We start from the raw sequence: 17,013 nt of genomic DNA, 5'->3' as shown, positions 1-17,013 counted from the left end.
TTTGAGAGTACTAGTAAATTGTAGGTATGATGCCCATTCACCTTTAAATGCTTCTGTGAGCATTTCCTAGGGCTTATCAAATGTGGGAGTTTCATTTTGATGCTATATTGTCATCTTATGGTCCTTATTCACATTTTGCCAAGTGTCCCAATATTGTCCTTTTAGCACCTTTGTTTTTCCAATCCAGGTTCACATGAGAGAAAGAGCGAGGGAAACGAGGGAGGGAGAGAGAGAGAAAAAAAAGAGAGAGAGAGGAGAGAGAAACATCAATATAAGAGAGACGCATCTATTGGTTGCCAGGATCGAACCTGTAACCCAGGTGTGTGCCCTCGACCGGGAATTGATCCCACGACCCTTCAGTGGGTGGGCCAGCACTGTAACCATTGAGAAACACAACCAGGGCTAGACCAATCATTTTATAGAGTTTCCTTCAATTTGGGTTTGTCTGTTTTCCTCATAATTTGATTTCGATAATACATTCTTGGTAGGAATGTAACTTAGGCAGAGGTATATCCTCATATGTTAATGATCTTTCCCATGCTCTTCTTTCCTTCTTCCTTCCCTGGCACCCTCTATCCCACTAAACTTTCTTTGAATCTCTCTTTATTCAGTTTATCTTTCCTGAGTTCCCTTCCACCTCTAGTTGTATGTTAGACCTCAGATGTACCAGGTGAACAGCGTAGGCACGGTCTAAAGGGGCCAGCAGGGCCTGGCTGGAGTGGCTCAATGGTTGAGTGTTGATCTATGAACCAGGAGGTCATGGTTTGATTTCTAGTCAGGGCACATGCCCGAGTTGCGGGCTCAATCCCCAGTGTGGGGCATGCAGGAGGCAGCTATCAATGACTCTCTCTCATCATTGATGTTTCTATTTCTCTCTCTGTCTTCCTTCTTCTCTGAAATCAATAAAAATATATTTAAAAATAAATAAATAAAGGGCCCAGCAGGGAAGGCCTAGTGATAGAAGGAAGTGTGGCAGTGGGTTGGTAGTCAGTAGGGCCTGGACAAGGCCCATGTAGTCAGAGCTCAGAGAGTGAAGGGGCAGTGTTTTGGGGAAGCTGAGAAGTTAATAGGGCTTCACCTGGCATGCCAAGGTGTAGGAAGGAGTGCTGGGCTCTATTACAATGTCTGCTGGATTAATGCCTGGATTAATGGGATGTGAAATGCCAGGATTTGGGGGGATTGGGGAAAGATTGCACGGAGCTAAGGGAGTGTTCCCTTTCTGGGTTTGGAGCAAGTTAGCAGCAATTATGGAACCAAAGACCTGGAAAGTTCAGCCATGCTGCTCTCTAGGAGGCCACGGCATCAAGTAGTCTCCGGGGAACCCAGGGCCACCCTCTCCACTCACAGGGCTTACCTTGCTTGCCTCGGCCAGTCGGGACCGACTGATCCATGTGCTGAACGTGGAGAAGAACTACAACCTGGAGCAGACCCTGGATGACCACTCCTCCTCCATCACGGCCATCAAATTTGCAGGTAAGTCCCTTCCCTCCCACTTCCACCACCTCATTTAATGGGTTCCTTTGGCTGCAAGTAACAGCAAAAACTCTTCAGCTTAGACCAAAAAAAGGGAGAAACAAACTCTAGATTCAGACACAGCTGGAGCCAAAGGTTGAATTTTTAAAAATTAAATTATTAGGACTCTTTCCCTCTGTTAGCTATGCTTTTCTCTGGAGGGCAGGATCTTGGTTGTCACTGGGCCACTGGAGAGAGATCTCCCTCCTTCCTATCCATTTTGGCAGAAATTGGAACCGACTTCCCTTTTGCTGGTTTGAGGCACCTGCCCTTTACAGATCAGCTATTGGTGCCAGGGCTTTAGAGGGTTCTCTTCGGCCAGGTCACGCTCATGTGCCCAGCCACCGCCTACCTCCGCTCCTGATCCTGGAGGACTGGCACTAGATGAGTGCTGGTCCCCAAAAAGAAATCAGGGTGCCAATCCTATGAGAGGACAGGATGAGCACTGGTGACATTGACAGGAAAATAAGTAACAGTGACAATTGCTGGAGGCTAATTCTTTGCTGGGGATTATCCTTGTGCCATCCCAGTAGTATCCCCTTCCTTAACCCATTTTATAGCCAGAGTCACACAGCTAGTAGGTGCAGGCCTAGGATCTTGCCTATGGCTATCCTTCTCCATAGCTCATGCTCAACCAGGAAATCAAAGGGATTCTTCCAAGGCTGAAAAGATTCAGTATGGAGATCCCTGTCCCTCAGGAGTTCCAAGGGGGAGGGAAGGCAGGCCCTGTGGGATGTAAATGATCCCACATGTTCAAAATTCTATTTAAGGAGTATATATTCATGGGAGAATACATTCATCTAGTCTAAGTTCTTGTCTATGAAATGTTATTTACATATAATTTTGTGACTGAGAATGTATTAATGTCCCTTGGTCCTCCCCACTTCTTGCCCTGCCTCTCTAGCTAAGGTGATAGGACGCTGAGCAAAAACAAGTTAACTATGTTTTCTGTGTCTTGATGAAGACCTCACAAAAGCTGATCAACTAAAACTTCTCAGACATCCTTAAAACCCTGCTCTTTCCATTGGCTAGAGGTAGTTAGAATAAATCAGCAAATCTGGCAGTTTGGCCCCTCACCTTTTTTTCCCCCCTCACCTTTTTTTTCCCCCCTCACCTTTTTTTAAAAAATTAATTTATTGATTGATTTGAGAGAGAGGAGAGCGATGGAGGGAAGAAGAGAGGGAGGAAGAGAAAGAGAGAAATATATATATATAGAGAGAGATCTGCTGTTCCACTTATCTATACATTCATTGGTTCATTCCTGTATGTGCCCTGACCAGGAATCAAACCCACAACCTTGGTGTATGGGGATGACTCTCTAACCAACTGAGCTACCCAGCCAGGGCACTGACCTCACCTTTAATAAATGGTCTAGATCCAAGAAAGATGATAATTGGGCCAGGAGTTGGTCCTTTAGGCCACCTTCTGAAAGGTGGGCCTTCATTAGAGCCCCAGCCAGTCTGAGAGGATGAAGCTTATAAATCCAGCTCCTAAGTGCCCCACTCTGCCAGACTGGCTCACTTGGTTATGCTCAAAACATTACCAATAGTCAATATAAACTGGGCACCAGTCAGTCCTAACCTGTCTGAAACTACCCTGCTAAAGAAGGACTCAGTCTTCTAACTCTTTCCTGTGAGGTGTGTCCAAACAAGTAGAAGATAGTACATATAGTTTACAGAATATAAAATGTGCCATATGACAACATTTCAATCAATATCAGGCTGCCTATATGAAGGTGGTTCTATAACATAATGGAACTGAAAAATTGCTATAGCCTAGTGCAGTGGTCAGCAAACTCATTAGTCAACAGAGCCAAATATCAACAGTACAACGATTGAAATTTCTTTTGAGAGCCAAATTTTTTAAACTTAAACTATATAGGTAGGTACATTGTTATTAACTTAATTAGGGTACTCCTAAGCTGGCCTTTGCTAAAAAACGTCCTCAATCTGATTGAGGTACGTTTGCTGAGGTCGACCCCTTCCAACTCGCCCATCCACACTCGTCTTGTATACTTGTTTCGTCTATCTCCTTTCCGCAAACCGACTTCTGCGCATGGGCCATGAAGTTTCAATCGCACTGTACGTGTGCGCCCGCACGTGGTATTTTGTGGAAGAGCCATACTCAAGGGGCCAAAGTGCCACATGTGCTCGCGAGCCGCAGTTTGCCAACCACTGGCCTAGTGATATCGTAGCCACTGTAATATCACAATGCAAAGTACTCATGTGTTTGTAGTGATGCTGATGTAAACAAATCTTAGCTGCCAGTCATATAAAAGTATAGCACATACATGCCCTAACCGATTTGGCTCAGTGGATAGAGCGTCGGCCTGCGGACTGAAGGGTCCCAGGTTTGATTCCGGTCAAGGGCATGTACCTTGGTTGCGGGCACATCCCCAGTAGGGGGTGTGCAGGAGGCAGCTGATCAATGTTTCTCTCTCATTGGTGTTTCTATCTCTCTATTCCTCTCCCTTCCTCTCTGTAAAAAAATCAATAAAATATATATTTTTTAAAAAGTATAGCACATACAATTACATGCAGTACATAATAATAATAATAATAATAATAAACACCTAAGTTACTGGTTTGTGTATTTACTATATTTTAGCATGTACTCTTTATACTTATAAAACAGTTTTCTACACAACAGTATGCCGTGTTACACTGGCAGCAGCCTTATACACCTTGTCTAACTGAGTCTCTTGATCTTATCATTTTCTCTAATGCTTGATTTAATTTTGTGTAGTAACATGCTGTACAGGCTTATAGTCTGGGAGCAATGGGCTATCCCATACAGTCTAACCATGTAATAGGCTGTATCATCTAAGTGCACTCTGTGATGTTATCACAATGACAAAGTCACCTGACAACACATTTCTCAGAGTATATCCCCATCATTAAGAGGCACATGACTGTAATACAGTGAATATCCACATCAAGGTTCATAGTCAATAGGTATGAACTAGAACACATACACCAATTTTTTTAATATATATTTTGTTGATTTTTTACAGAGAGGAAGGGAGAGGGATAGAGAATCAGAAACATCAGTGAGGGAGAAACATCGATTAGCTGCCTCCTGCACACCCTCTACTGCGGATGTGCCCGCAACCAAGGTACATGCCCTTGACTGGAATCGAACCTGGGACCCTTCAGTCCCCAGGCCGACGCTCTATCCACTGAGCCAAACCGATCAGGGCTACACCAGTTTTTTATAGCCAGCGATTGTTCTGATTGTTCTTGGTCCTAACATTACTAAATGTTTAGATCTACCACCCCAGGTGAAAAAGCAGAACAGTAACAGTAACTTGCAGGCCCTCTCTGGGTCCTTCTCATGTCACACTCCCTCCTACAAATGGCTCACGCCCTTCTGTGAGCCAGTGACTCCTGCTTGAGTAACATCTTAACTTGCATGTCAGTCCTGGGCTCTCTCAAATGTCTTGTCATGAAGGAGCAGCATCTGTTGTACCAAGCCTCTGAATATTTATTTTGTCTTTTAATTTTCACCTCAACTCTGTGAGATATTTGTGCTATTATTCTATAAAGAAAGAATAATAGCCCAAGCAGTGTGGCATAGGGGTTGAGCATCAATCTATGAACCAGGAGATCATGGTTCAATTCCCGGACAGGTTACATGCCCAGGTTGCAGGCTTGATCCCCAGTAGAGGGCGTGCAGGAGCAGCCGATCAGTGATTCTCTCTCATCATTGATGTTTCTATTTCTCCCTTCTTCTTTGAAATCAATAAAAATAAAAAATATATTTTTAATAAAGGAAGAACAATAATAAAAGTGCTTACCAGGTGGCAGCCACTGTTCCAAAGGTTTCACACTGTTTCTTAGGGCAGGGGCCATTATAGGCCCATTATACAGATAGGAAGCTGAGGTTTGAAGAGGAAGCATGGTTCAGAGCACAGCATTTAACCAGAGAATGCCAGGCTTCAGTCCTGGTCCTGTCCTGACTCTCTGTGCACCCTGGGACAAGACTATGTGACTCAGCCCCTGGGTCACATTTGTGTAATGAGTGGCTAGTGAGCAGTCAGGCAGAGGGAAGCACAGGTGGCATGGGGCCTGGCCTGAGATATGTGGGGATATTCTGATAGTTCTTGATGGCATGAGCCTCCCAGAAGTCTACCTGTCTTAGACATGGTGCCCCTTCTGTGTACCTGGCTTTTGTTTCCCTATCTGTCCTTGTTCAACAGAGGCCTCCCTTGCAGCTGCTCCACCTGTACACCCTCAAACACAGTGCTCACATCTTACAGACTCCTATCTGCACCTAGCACCCTCCTCACCTCTGGAAAGCCCTCCCTGACCCCTAGCAGAATTCCCTTGCAGTGGAGTTCTGTAGCTAGGATCCTGGCCCTAGTCAGGCCCAGTGGTGACCTAATACACCACCTCCTCCTCTTCCAGGCAACAGAGACATCCAAATGATCAGCTGTGGAGCCGATAAGAGCATCTACTTTCGCAGTGCGCAGCAGGTAGAGTGAGGTGGCCTCCTTGGGGGCTGGGGTTTGGGGGCTTTTCAGAGTTGTCCTTTGAAGGCCCTGCCTGCCCTGCCAGGGCTCCGATGGGCTTCACTTTGTCCGTACTCACCATGTGGCAGAGAAGACCACCTTGTATGACATGGATATTGACATCACCCAGAAGTACGTGGCTGTGGCCTGCCAGGACCGCAATGTGAGGTAAGGAACTGCGCTGGGCTCTTACTCGGCCTGGCCTTGGCTGCTTTATAAGTGGGGCCTGTATGGGACCTAGTTAAGTCTGTTTTCTCATGAGCTATCTGCTCTCCTTCACCCCGCTCATCTGGTCCCTGAGAAGCTGAGTGGGCAGAGGGACCCAGCAGGTGTTTCTTAGGAGCTGGATTCACCTAGGCTTAGCCTCCAGATTAGCAGAGGGTTCCTTCAAGCTCTCCAGAAGCCTATGTGGGGTGACTGAGAGGTGCTGATATGGCTTATAAATGTATTCTTTCACCTATATTCCCTGAGCACTTGTCTGGGATAGACAGTAGCAGCAGTGAGCAGGGCAGCTCCAGGCCCTGCCTTCACAAAGCTCACAGTCCTGTGGAGGAGAAGTGGACACTTCACCAGGCAGTGACAGCATGAAGTGGTCAGGGCTGGGATAGGGGAAGCCAGAGGGGTGGGCTCTGGAGAGATACCTGAACCCACCTGGGAATAAAGCAGGGTCTGGTGGAAGGAATGTCTGAACGGAGACTGTGAAGGACCCAGAGGACTGTGCCAAAGGAGGGGAGAAGAGAGTGTCCAGAGGGCATAGCATGCACAAAGAGGTTCTCACCTCCTTCATTTGCTCATTCAAATTGGGTGCCAGGCACTCAAGCTTGCTCTATGGCAGGGAAGAGAGGCATTAACTCAACAGACACCCTAATAAGTAATTTCCATGATTTCATCCTGAGATGGGATTTCAGTCCAGACATCGAACGGGGGATAAGCAGTGGCAGTGGGCTTCCAGAGAGAGGAGGAGGGGGATGGGCGGGTCCATGTTGGCCATATTCTGCAACCACCTCCCCAGAGTCTACAACACCATGAATGGAAAGCAGAAGAAATGCTACAAGGGCTCCCATGGCGATGAAGGGTCTCTGCTGAAGGTGAGGAGCCACGGCCCCCAGGGTGAAAACTAAACACAGACCCCACACCAAGGCTCCCCTTTGTATCTGCTATCCTGGTCAAAGGATCACTTGCTGGCCAACTATTCACTCTGGTCTGGCTGAGAGCCAAAGAGTAGCCCACACTGCTTCACCTTTATTTACTGAGCCCTTCCCCAAGTGGAGCCGTTTTGAGTGGCAACAGAATGTGGTGGGAAGATTCAGAAAGGCCTGGGCTCTCTTGCCAGGCTTATCCCCTGCCTGTGTTATCCAGGCCAAGGCAAGGACCTTCTCAGAGCCTCTGGACGGGGCAAGAGTTCACACTGACTGTAACCTTGGGCAAGTGTTTTCTTTCCAGTCTGGTTCATCATCTGTAAAATGCAGATACAGAGAGCTTCTGTCACAGGGGTGTTCTGTGGAGGAAATAAGTCACACAGGTATAGTGCTAAGCACAGGGCCTGGCTGCCATCAGTACCATTGTTGTGGCTGTTAATTTCTTTATCTGTAAAATGGGAACAGGAGTTCTTATCGAATCAGGGTGTGTGTCATGAGGGCTATCTGGGATGAGTCCATGTGCCAAGTGTTCAGCACGAGGGTGATCCTCAATCAGTGGGGGCTGGGAGGGTGGGGAGAAGCAGGCAGCACAAAGCATCACTTGCATCCTCTTCTCGGCAGGTCCACGTGGACCCCTCAGGCACCTTCCTAGCCACAAGCTGCTCTGATAAAAGCATCTCGGTGATAGACTTTTACTCGGGCGAGTGCATTGCCAAAATGTTTGGCCATTCTGGTGGGTGTACCTCCCTACGTGAGACATCTCCCCACCTGTCCCCACATAGCCTTCTGACTCAGAAGGTCAATGCAGCTTCTCTGCTCTGTTTCTAGAAATTGTCACCGGCATGAAGTTCACCTATGACTGTCGTCATTTGATTACAGTATCTGGAGACAGGTGGGAAAGGCGTCGAGGCTGCCCCTGGCTGACCTCCCTTGAGGAGTGGGTGGGACCTACACTGTGGGGAGAGCAGGGGCTCAGAGACTGGAAACACCAGGCTCACAACCTGCCTGTGCAGAGAGCTCTTCTGAGTGTTCCAGCTTTCTCTCTCCTTGATCAGCATGCATCTTGGTGTCACACCCAGCCCTGAGTTCAAATCCCATATCTGCTACTTATTTATTTGTGACCTTGAGCAGGTCATTTCCCTCTCTCAGCCTCAGTTTGCAACTTTGTAAGAGAGTTGATACCATCTACCTTGAATTGATATGGTGAAAATCAAATGTGATGATCATATATGTCATTCTGATATATTTCCTTATATAAATTATATGTATACTAATTTATAATAAATAAATAAAAATAAATTTCTTACCACATGGTTGTTACTCAAAGAAGTCCCTTTTGTCACTCCCTTCAATTTACTACAATGCTTTCTCACAGCCCCCTTCGTTGGTCTGGAGGACTTCAGAACAGGTCCTGGTTAGCTGTTCTGGAGCCTACGCAGGATGTGGACCTGACATGGTCTGGAGCCCCTGCACTAAGCTGATGGGCTGTGTTTTCCGGAGGTGCCAGGAAATTCGGTCTTGGCTGTGATGACTCAGGTGGCTTCAGAGTTAGATTGCAGCCATAGTCATTGTTCCTCCCCCTCCACATCTCTCTTTGGCCTCTACAGCTGTGTGTTCATCTGGCACCTGGGCCCAGAGATTACCAACTGCATGAAGCAGCACTTGCTGGAAATTGACCATCTGGAGCAGCAGCAGCAGCAGCAGCAGCAGCAGAATACAAAGGATGGGAAATGGAGCAGCCACCCCAGGTCCTGGCAGCCAACTATACATACCCCATCTGTCCTCCCTCAGAGGAATATGTTCCTGCCCTAGGCCCCAAGATGCATGATGCTGGGGACATAGCCACAGCCAGGACAGCCCTGGGCCCTGCCTTCTGTGCACTCGCAGTCTAGGATGGGAGGTGGACTTTGAATACAAAGTTGTGACAACACATATGAGAAGGGTTTTGGAGTGGAAAAGCAAAGTATTTGGAGAGCCTGTGAGCACTGTAATATGGGAAGCCCCGGGAGGCTCCGGGTGTAGGGCGGAAGGTCAGGACGGGGTCCAGTGGCATTGAGATATCTTCTACTCTTTAAAGTTTTTATGCTGAAAGACCACTTTTATTTGGAGTGAATTCATGCTCTAGTTTTTTATTTAGGATTTTGGTTTGGAGGTCTGTTTTATTGGGAGATTATGGGATTTTTTTTTTTTTTTTTAATCTCTCTCCTGCTCCTGGAGCTGTCCTTATCTCTTTGTCTTGAGGCTTTGTCATTGCCTCCCTGTGGGGACCAGCCCTTGATATATGCTGCCTATCCTGCAGTGGTTTTGGAGATATTGTAGATATAGGCACCTAGGGAGAGAGCAGCTACCTTTGGCTCCTGGTTTTGAGTCTCACACCCTACCCTGGGGCTGGGGCTGGGGCAGGTCCTGGTGCCAGTGCCCACCTCGTGTCAAGCATGTTTTAGTCTCCTGTATTCCAAAGGAGCTAAAAATCTCATTGCTACCCCCTACTTCCTAAAACAGAACCCAGCAGCTCAATACTTAAGCCCCACTATCTGCTTTGCTTTTCAAAGGTCCCATTGCTGTGGCTCTTGGAGTGTTTGTCTTATTTTTTGAGCCCAGACTTTCTCATATCTCATTTATTATGGTGATATGTTTCTAGCAGAGAAGTGAGACCTCCCAGCACCATCTTTTTTTTTTTTAAATATATTTTATTGATTTTTTTACAGAGAGAAAGGGAGAGGGATAGAGAGTTGGAAACATCGATGAGAGAGAAACATCGATCAGCCGCCTCCTGCACACCCCCTCCTGGGGATGTTGCCCGCAACCAAGGTACATGCCCTTGACCGGAATCGAACCTGGGACCTTTCAGTCTGTAGGCCAACGCTCTATCCACTGAGCCGAACCGGTTAGGGCTCCCGGCACCATCTTTACCAGAAGTTAGTAATATGTTCATTTGGAACCTAGCACAGGGCCCTGGCCCTAGGCAGGTCCCTCTAGTACCCTACTTACCTATTTCTCTCCTTGACTTCCTCATTCCTGGTTTCAGGCAAGAGACATATGCATCCATGCCCAACAAGATTTGCTCCCTAAGATCTGGAGAGCAGACAGAGGATGAGCTGGAGGAAGAGTGTGAACCTGAAGAATTACTGAAGACGCCATCCAAAGAGAGCTTGGATTCAGGTTGGGAAAGGGGCCCATCCAAAGGAGCCCTCTTTTGATCTCTGTCAGTGTAGGAGTCATTGCTAGGTTTCACCCACTGCTTTGTTTTCATGCCTGGCACATACTAAAGTTCAATAATCATATTTTAGCCAGGACTCTCTCAGTGTAATAGCACCAGACTCTCATTGGCTTAAACTGGAAAGAGAATTTATTGGTTCATGTACCTGAAAATGTAAGAGGATTGGCTTTGGCATAGCTGGATCCAGGTAGTCAGGTGATGTTAAAGGAATGTATTTTTCTGTGTCTCTTAGATCTACTTTTCTCCATATTGGCTTCCTTTCCTGGGAGGGGTGTAAAGAGGATGTCCCAGAAGAAACAGAGCATGTTAACCAGAAGACAGAACAAATTTTATAGTTCAGGCAAAAGGGAGAGCAGTAGCTTAATGACTTTACAAAAGACCAGGCCCTCTATAAATTTCTGCTCCTCTGCATATTGCCTTGTGACGTAGGCCCTCATGGTTGTAAGATAGTTGCTTAAGTTCCAGGCATCAGAAGCATGGTTGAATAGGACATTTCCTCCCAGAATCTTTTAGAAAGGAACCTTTTCCCAGAAGCCCTGACAGACTTTTCTCGGGTCCCCCTGGCATGATTGCTCCAGCTATGAGAGAGGCTGGGAATAGTGATTAGCACTAGGTGCTTTTATTGTGGGTGGTGGGCTCCAGCAACAAGGGGCCAACAGGCACAGGCCAACTGATGGCTGATTGGCAGGCAACAGAATCATGAGAATTCAGTTTTGGGGGAAATCAGGATAAGTTAATTTTCTTCATCACCCACCCTCACTCCTGATCCAGTGTCCTCTCCAGGTGTGACTCCTTATAGGCCTTTTCATGAACATTAATATACATATGTACGTATCCATAGGAAACACAAATTTATGCCCATAAATTGTATTATACTACGGTATCGTTCTGTATCTTTTTCCTCTCAAAAGTATCTTATCTACCTGTATGTTGGTGGCTACAGAGCAGAGACTTCTCTCTTTTAACCAGCACCATAGAGGGTATTTTAAGTTATTCCCTCTGGGTGGGTATTTAGGCTTTTTCTAACTTTATACTGTTGTGCAGGAGGCTATGCTGACCAGCGCTAGTCCTCCTCAGGCATTTGTGAGAGTGTTTCTCCAGGACAAAGGCTGAGGACTGGCAAGGCTAGGCCCTGGGTTAGTATATTTTTTCTCTTAAAAGAGAACCCTAAGGGCCCTCCAAATCTACTTACTGCCTCACCCATTTTCCCTCTTCCTTCCCCCATTTTTTTGCCAGCATTTGATAGTATGAAGCATTTTAATTTTGGTCACATCTTATGGGTAAAACATTATATCCCATTGTGTAAATGTGCATTTCCCTGACAATTAGTGAGGTTGAGCATCTTTTGATATGTCTGTGGGTTCTATATTGTCTGCTTGGAGAATTGCCCATTTATATATGTTGCCCATTTGGTTGTTGGGTTATTTATTCTCTTTTCATGGATTCTGTGTATCTCTTCAGATCCTCAGTGCCTGCTGACCAATGGCAAGCTGCCCCTCTGGGCAAAGAGGCTGGTGAGTCTGCCTGGAGACTGACACCTGGGAACTAGCACAGTAGGGGTACTCTCCTCCATGTTCTTATTTATTTTCCTCTCCATATCTCTCTTCCCTGGAGAACCCCATCACCCTTCTAGTCTCAGCTTAGATAGCCCTTCATTCAAGCAGCATGTATTTACTGAGCACCTACCCTCTGCTAGACATTGAAATGGCCATTAGACACAGCAATGAATAAGGCAGACAAATCTCTGCCTTCACAAGCTCATTTTCTTACATAGGAGATGAACAAGATCCACAATAAACTATTTTTGGAGCTGGTAAGTGCTATGAAGGGAAAAAAATTGAGAAAGAAAATAATATTAGGATTGAATGGATGATTGTTATCTTTGAGGAGGGGCAGGCTAGGAGCTGGTAGTATACTAGTAGAAGCTGGTAGCAGAATCCTAAACCCTAGGTTGGAGGGTTTATTTTAGGAACAATATCAGGCCTCAGATCAGGCTTGCAGGGAAATACCTCCTGCAATCCTCTTCCCTGCAGACAAGATCAGGGCATCTGGCCATGCTCTCTCAGGCCCCCAAGCTTCCCGTTATTACTGTATACTAGAGGCCCGGTGCACAAAATTCGTGTGCAGGTATGGTCCCTAGGCCTGGCCTGTGATCAGGGCCATCTTCCCTGGCTGCCCACAGCTGGCCGCCCCCCCCCCCCCCGCCACTACCCATCTCCGGTTCCCCATTTGCCATCAGATGATCGGAGCCTGCTGGCCAGGGGAAGGGACCAAGAGGTCAGCCGTTTCTGCCCACTCGTTGGCCCTTCTCCCGCTGTGGGTCACCCTTCGTGTGTGGGGTGACCAGCAGGACGGCGGCCTTGGCCTGGTGCCACCTGCGTCCCCCGCCACCCACCCCCAGTTCCCCATTCGCCATCGGGCAATTGGAGCCTGCCGGCCAGGGAGAGGAATCAAGAGGTGGTCAGTGTGACTCATAGTGACTAGTCAAATTGTCGTCTGGTCATTCCGTTGTTAGGGTCAATTTGCATATTACCCTTTTATTATATAGGATAGAGGCCCGGTGCATGGGTGGGAGCCAGCTGGCCTGCCCTGGTGAGCCGTCATGGTGGGGGTCCCTGCTGGGGGGCAGGGCCACAGTCGTTCTGGTCTCTGGTCTTTCCGTCATTTCGATCACTGGGCTTTTATTATATAAGATTATAATTGGAATTACATTCAACAAATAATCACTGTACATTTGCTTTGTGCAAGCTTTGTTTTAAGTCTTTTACGTGTGTTACCTCATTTAATTCTCATTGAGATATGGGCTTTTCATATCCCCATTTCACAATAGGGAAATTGAGGCCCAGAGAGGTTAAGTAACTTGTCCAGGGTCACACAGCTAGGAATTAGAGGACATGGAATCAACCCTAGGTGGCCTGAGTTCTCAAACACCCACCCTCCACTGTCTCAAGCAACAGTCTGGGTAGCAGACATCAGTGGGCTGGACCAGGGTGGGAGGGGAAGTTTCTGTATCTTGGATGTGTTTGAATGACAAAGCTGACAGGTTTTGCTGAAGAAATACAATGTGGAGTATGAGGGACAGAATAAGAGAGAGGAATGAAGGATGACCTTCAATGTTTGGGGCCTGAGCAACTGGAAAGAATAGCTGAGATGGGGAAGGCTTTCGGAAAGTAGATTTGGGGGGAAGATCAGTTTTCTTTGTGTTTGCTTTGAAATATCCACTAAACATCCATTGGAGCTCTAGGGCAGTTGCATGTATACTTCTGAAGTCTAAGAGCAAGGTTCAGGCTGGAGATAGATGTCTGGAAGTTATTTCTGAGTAGTCTTTAAAGCCAAGAGACTGGATGAGGTCTGTGCAGTCCCTGGCCCTTATTGGAGTTCGTGATCACTTGGCTGGCTGCCTGACCATCTCATCATCCTCAGCTTGGAGATGATGATATGGTGGATGGCTCAGCCTTCTACACCAAGCACAGCTACCAGCCACATGGCCGCTGGGCAGAGCGGGCTGACCAGGAGCCCCTCAAGACCATCCTGGATGTCCGTGACCTGGATTGCTACTTTACCCCCTTGAAGTCCGACAGTCTGGAGGACTCCGTTCTGGATATAGTGAAGCCACAGAGCCTGGCAGGCCTGCTGAGTGAGGTAAGGACTGCCCCTGCTCCACAACTGTCTGCTTAGGACCTGGGGCCTCAGTGCTCTCATTTTGAAAACAGGCCTACCTCCCACTTCAGGGGCACGAGAGGATTGCCTGAGATGGCAGAGGGCAGAAGGGTGAGCCCAGGCCCGGTGCAGAGTGAGACTTCTTAGGGCAGACCAGGAATCTAGGAGATGGGTCACTTTGAGGATTAAGAGCTTGGGCCCAAGAGCAGGCCTGTGCCTGAGTAGAGGGGCATTTGAACAAGTGGAGCTCGGCTCTACCTCTTCCCTGCTGTGTGAATTAGAGCAAGGCTTGCCTCTCTGGGTTTCAGTTTTCAAAAATATAGACACTTTAAAAAAAAGATGACTAAAAAGATTTCTTAAAATGGTTATTGAAAAATAGCCCTCAGAGGCCTGGCTGGGGTGGGTGGCTCAATTGGTTGAGCATCATCCTGTGCATGAAACGTTGCCTGTTCGATTCCTGGTCAGGGCACACACCTGGATTGTGGGTTTGATCCCCAGTCGCAGAGCATACAGAAGGCAACCAATTGATGTTGCTCTCTCACATCGATGTTTCTCTCTATATCTACCTATCTATCTTTCTCTCTTTCTCTACCTCTCTCCCTCTCCCTTCCTCTTTCTAAGCATGTCCTTGGGTGAGAATTTAAAAAAAAAAAAAAATAGCCCTCAGAGAACTTTTACAGGAATTCAGTGCTAAGAACAGGGCCTGGGTCCCCTTAGAGGTACTGAAGCAATTTTAGTTCTTATTTTATTATTTTGCAAATAAAATTCTTCTTTATCCTATTATATGTTTTTTTTTTATTGTGGCATAATATATACATGCAGTTATGCACACATCTTAGGTAAATAGCTTGATGAATTTATTACCTGAGTATATACCTATGTATATGTACCACCAAGGTAAATATAGAGCATTTTCTACCTCCAGGAAGACCTCTGTGCCCCTCCCAGTCAGTACTTCCACCCAGGGTAACCAGCATCTGACCTTTTCACCATGGACTGGTTTGTCTGGGTTTTTTTTGTTTTTTTAATATATTTTTATTGATTTCAGAGAGGAAGGGAGAGGGAGAAAGAGACAGAAACATCAATAATGAAAGAGAATTGGTCAGCTGCCTCCTGCATGCCCCCCTACTGGGGGTCGAGCCTGCAACCTGGGCATGTGCCTTTGACCAGAGTTGAACACAGGACCCTTCAGTCCGCAGACCAATGCTCTATCCACTGAGCCAAACCAGCTAGGGCTGGTTTGCCTGTTTTTGAACTTCATATAAATAAACACTTAGAGAGTCAGAGCCATACTTACTCCTTATTTGTAAAGGGGCTTATGATAATGCAGTTGGATACAGAATGAGCTCATGGTGAACAAAAGGCTTGGTCCAGGCCCTGGTGCGCAGTGAGCATCCAATAGTGGGGGCTACCATTATGCCCAGCTTCTTTACTGTAACACTTAGAAACTTGGAGGGGCCCTGGTTGCCACAGCTGCCTCAGATGGCTGTGCCTCTTCACCCCACAGTCAGAGAGTCCCCAGGAAGATGGCTGTAGGAATCCTTCCTTCCTGCCTCTACAGAAGGAGTGCTCTGAAGCCAGAGAGGTCGTCAGCTCCCTGGAGGTAGAGGTGACCGTCCCAGGGACAGACAGGTGAGTATCCTTCACATCAAGGGGAGCCTTAGTTGGAGAGAGGAAGCCTCAGCTGATAGGCACATTCTGGAAGAACTGCTCTTGCAGTAGGCTGTGGGAGTGGGGAGGAAGGGGTATGGCCCAGATGGAGTAGAAGCCCAGCACTGCAGCGTGTTTCCATGGTTCTAGGTGGAGGTGCAGGACACTCCGGGGGGAAGGGAGCCTTTGGAAGAGGGAGGAGAGGCAAAGTAGTGTTCCCAAGGGGAGCAAGGTACAGATGCTTCGGGGTTCTGGGTAGGGACCAGTTGTTTACTAAATAGTATGTTATCATTCCCTTGCTCCACCCCTATTGGCACTGCAGCAAGTACGGCTCAGAAGAAGTGGAGAGGGAGCCTGGAGACCAGCAAGGTGACTCCTATCTCAGGGTCTCCTCCATGGGCTCGAAGGATCAGAGCAAACTTGCGGGTGAGTGGGGGCCTGGCAAGGACCCTGCTGTAGTCTATTCATCCCACCAGGCCTCTTTCTGGGCACTGATGATGACCCTAGCCCAGTTTTTCTGAAATTCAAGAGTCTATCACAGAAGACAGACATGGTCCTTGATGTTACCAGAGGATTCTGGAGCCAAACTGCCCACTGAGGGCAGCCCAGCTCTGCCACTTCCTCCAAGTGTAACCTTGTTGTCCATAAAAATAGGGGGCGAGTATTATCATCCCCATTCTCCAGATGGGGAAACTAAAATCCAGAGATAAAGTGAACCACTTACCTGACTCACCCAAAAAGAGCCTGGCTTTGGGCTCCTGACTCTCCCATATCCCCTCCCTGCTTCTTTAGATTCAGGGGATTCAGAAGCCTACTTGGAGTGTACCTTGACCACCATCCATTCCTCCCCTCCACAGCTGGACTCAGACCCTCGGTTTGATGTGACAGTGACCCCTATACCAGGTAAATGGGCCAGGCATGAGGAAGGGCAGTGCATGGGTCTTGTTTAGGGGGTGGTCATGATACATAAACACTGGCTCCACATCAGCCCTATACTTGGTGCCCACTGAGCCTCACCTGGAAGACAGAGCTATCAGTCTCAGCCTGGTGGCATCAGGGTGTGTGCTGGGCAAGTCCAGCTTTCTCCATTGTTAAGTGTCTTTGTCAGGGTATCTGCCATGACTAAATGTTGAAGGTTCTCTCCCGCTTGCTCCCTTTGCCTCTCACAGCATGCCCAGGAACTGCAGAAGAGTTGTCTCGGCCTGAGCTGGCAGGCATATCCAATGGCTCCCTGCCCCAGACCCCTGAGCAAGAGAGGTTTCTCCGCCATCACTTTGAGACGCTTACTGACACCCACCATGAGGGTAGGGCCCTGCTCCTCT

At 47.5% G+C, this 17,013-nt stretch overlaps 1 protein-coding gene across 1 annotated transcript in view; it reads left to right on the top strand.

The window, feature by feature from the left end:
- The window catches only part of WDR62 (WD repeat domain 62), a 55,067-nt gene that overhangs the window by 32,061 nt on the left and 5,993 nt on the right, over positions 1–17,013 (top strand). The window contains 14 exon segments of the mRNA XM_059666728.1: positions 1,348–1,473; positions 5,919–5,986; positions 6,069–6,190; positions 7,035–7,110; positions 7,783–7,894; positions 7,990–8,053; positions 8,769–8,909; positions 10,190–10,323; positions 11,843–11,895; positions 13,805–14,023; positions 15,549–15,673; positions 16,014–16,117; positions 16,484–16,594; positions 16,861–16,995. Coding sequence (XP_059522711.1) covers positions 1,348–1,473; positions 5,919–5,986; positions 6,069–6,190; positions 7,035–7,110; positions 7,783–7,894; positions 7,990–8,053; positions 8,769–8,909; positions 10,190–10,323; positions 11,843–11,895; positions 13,805–14,023; positions 15,549–15,673; positions 16,014–16,117; positions 16,484–16,594; positions 16,861–16,995 — 1,590 coding nt within the window.

Source organism: Myotis daubentonii, chromosome 15, assembly GCF_963259705.1.
Source record: "Myotis daubentonii chromosome 15, mMyoDau2.1, whole genome shotgun sequence".
NCBI lineage: Eukaryota > Metazoa > Chordata > Mammalia > Chiroptera > Vespertilionidae > Myotis > Myotis daubentonii.
This window is presented reverse-complemented; position numbering and strand designations above follow the sequence as displayed.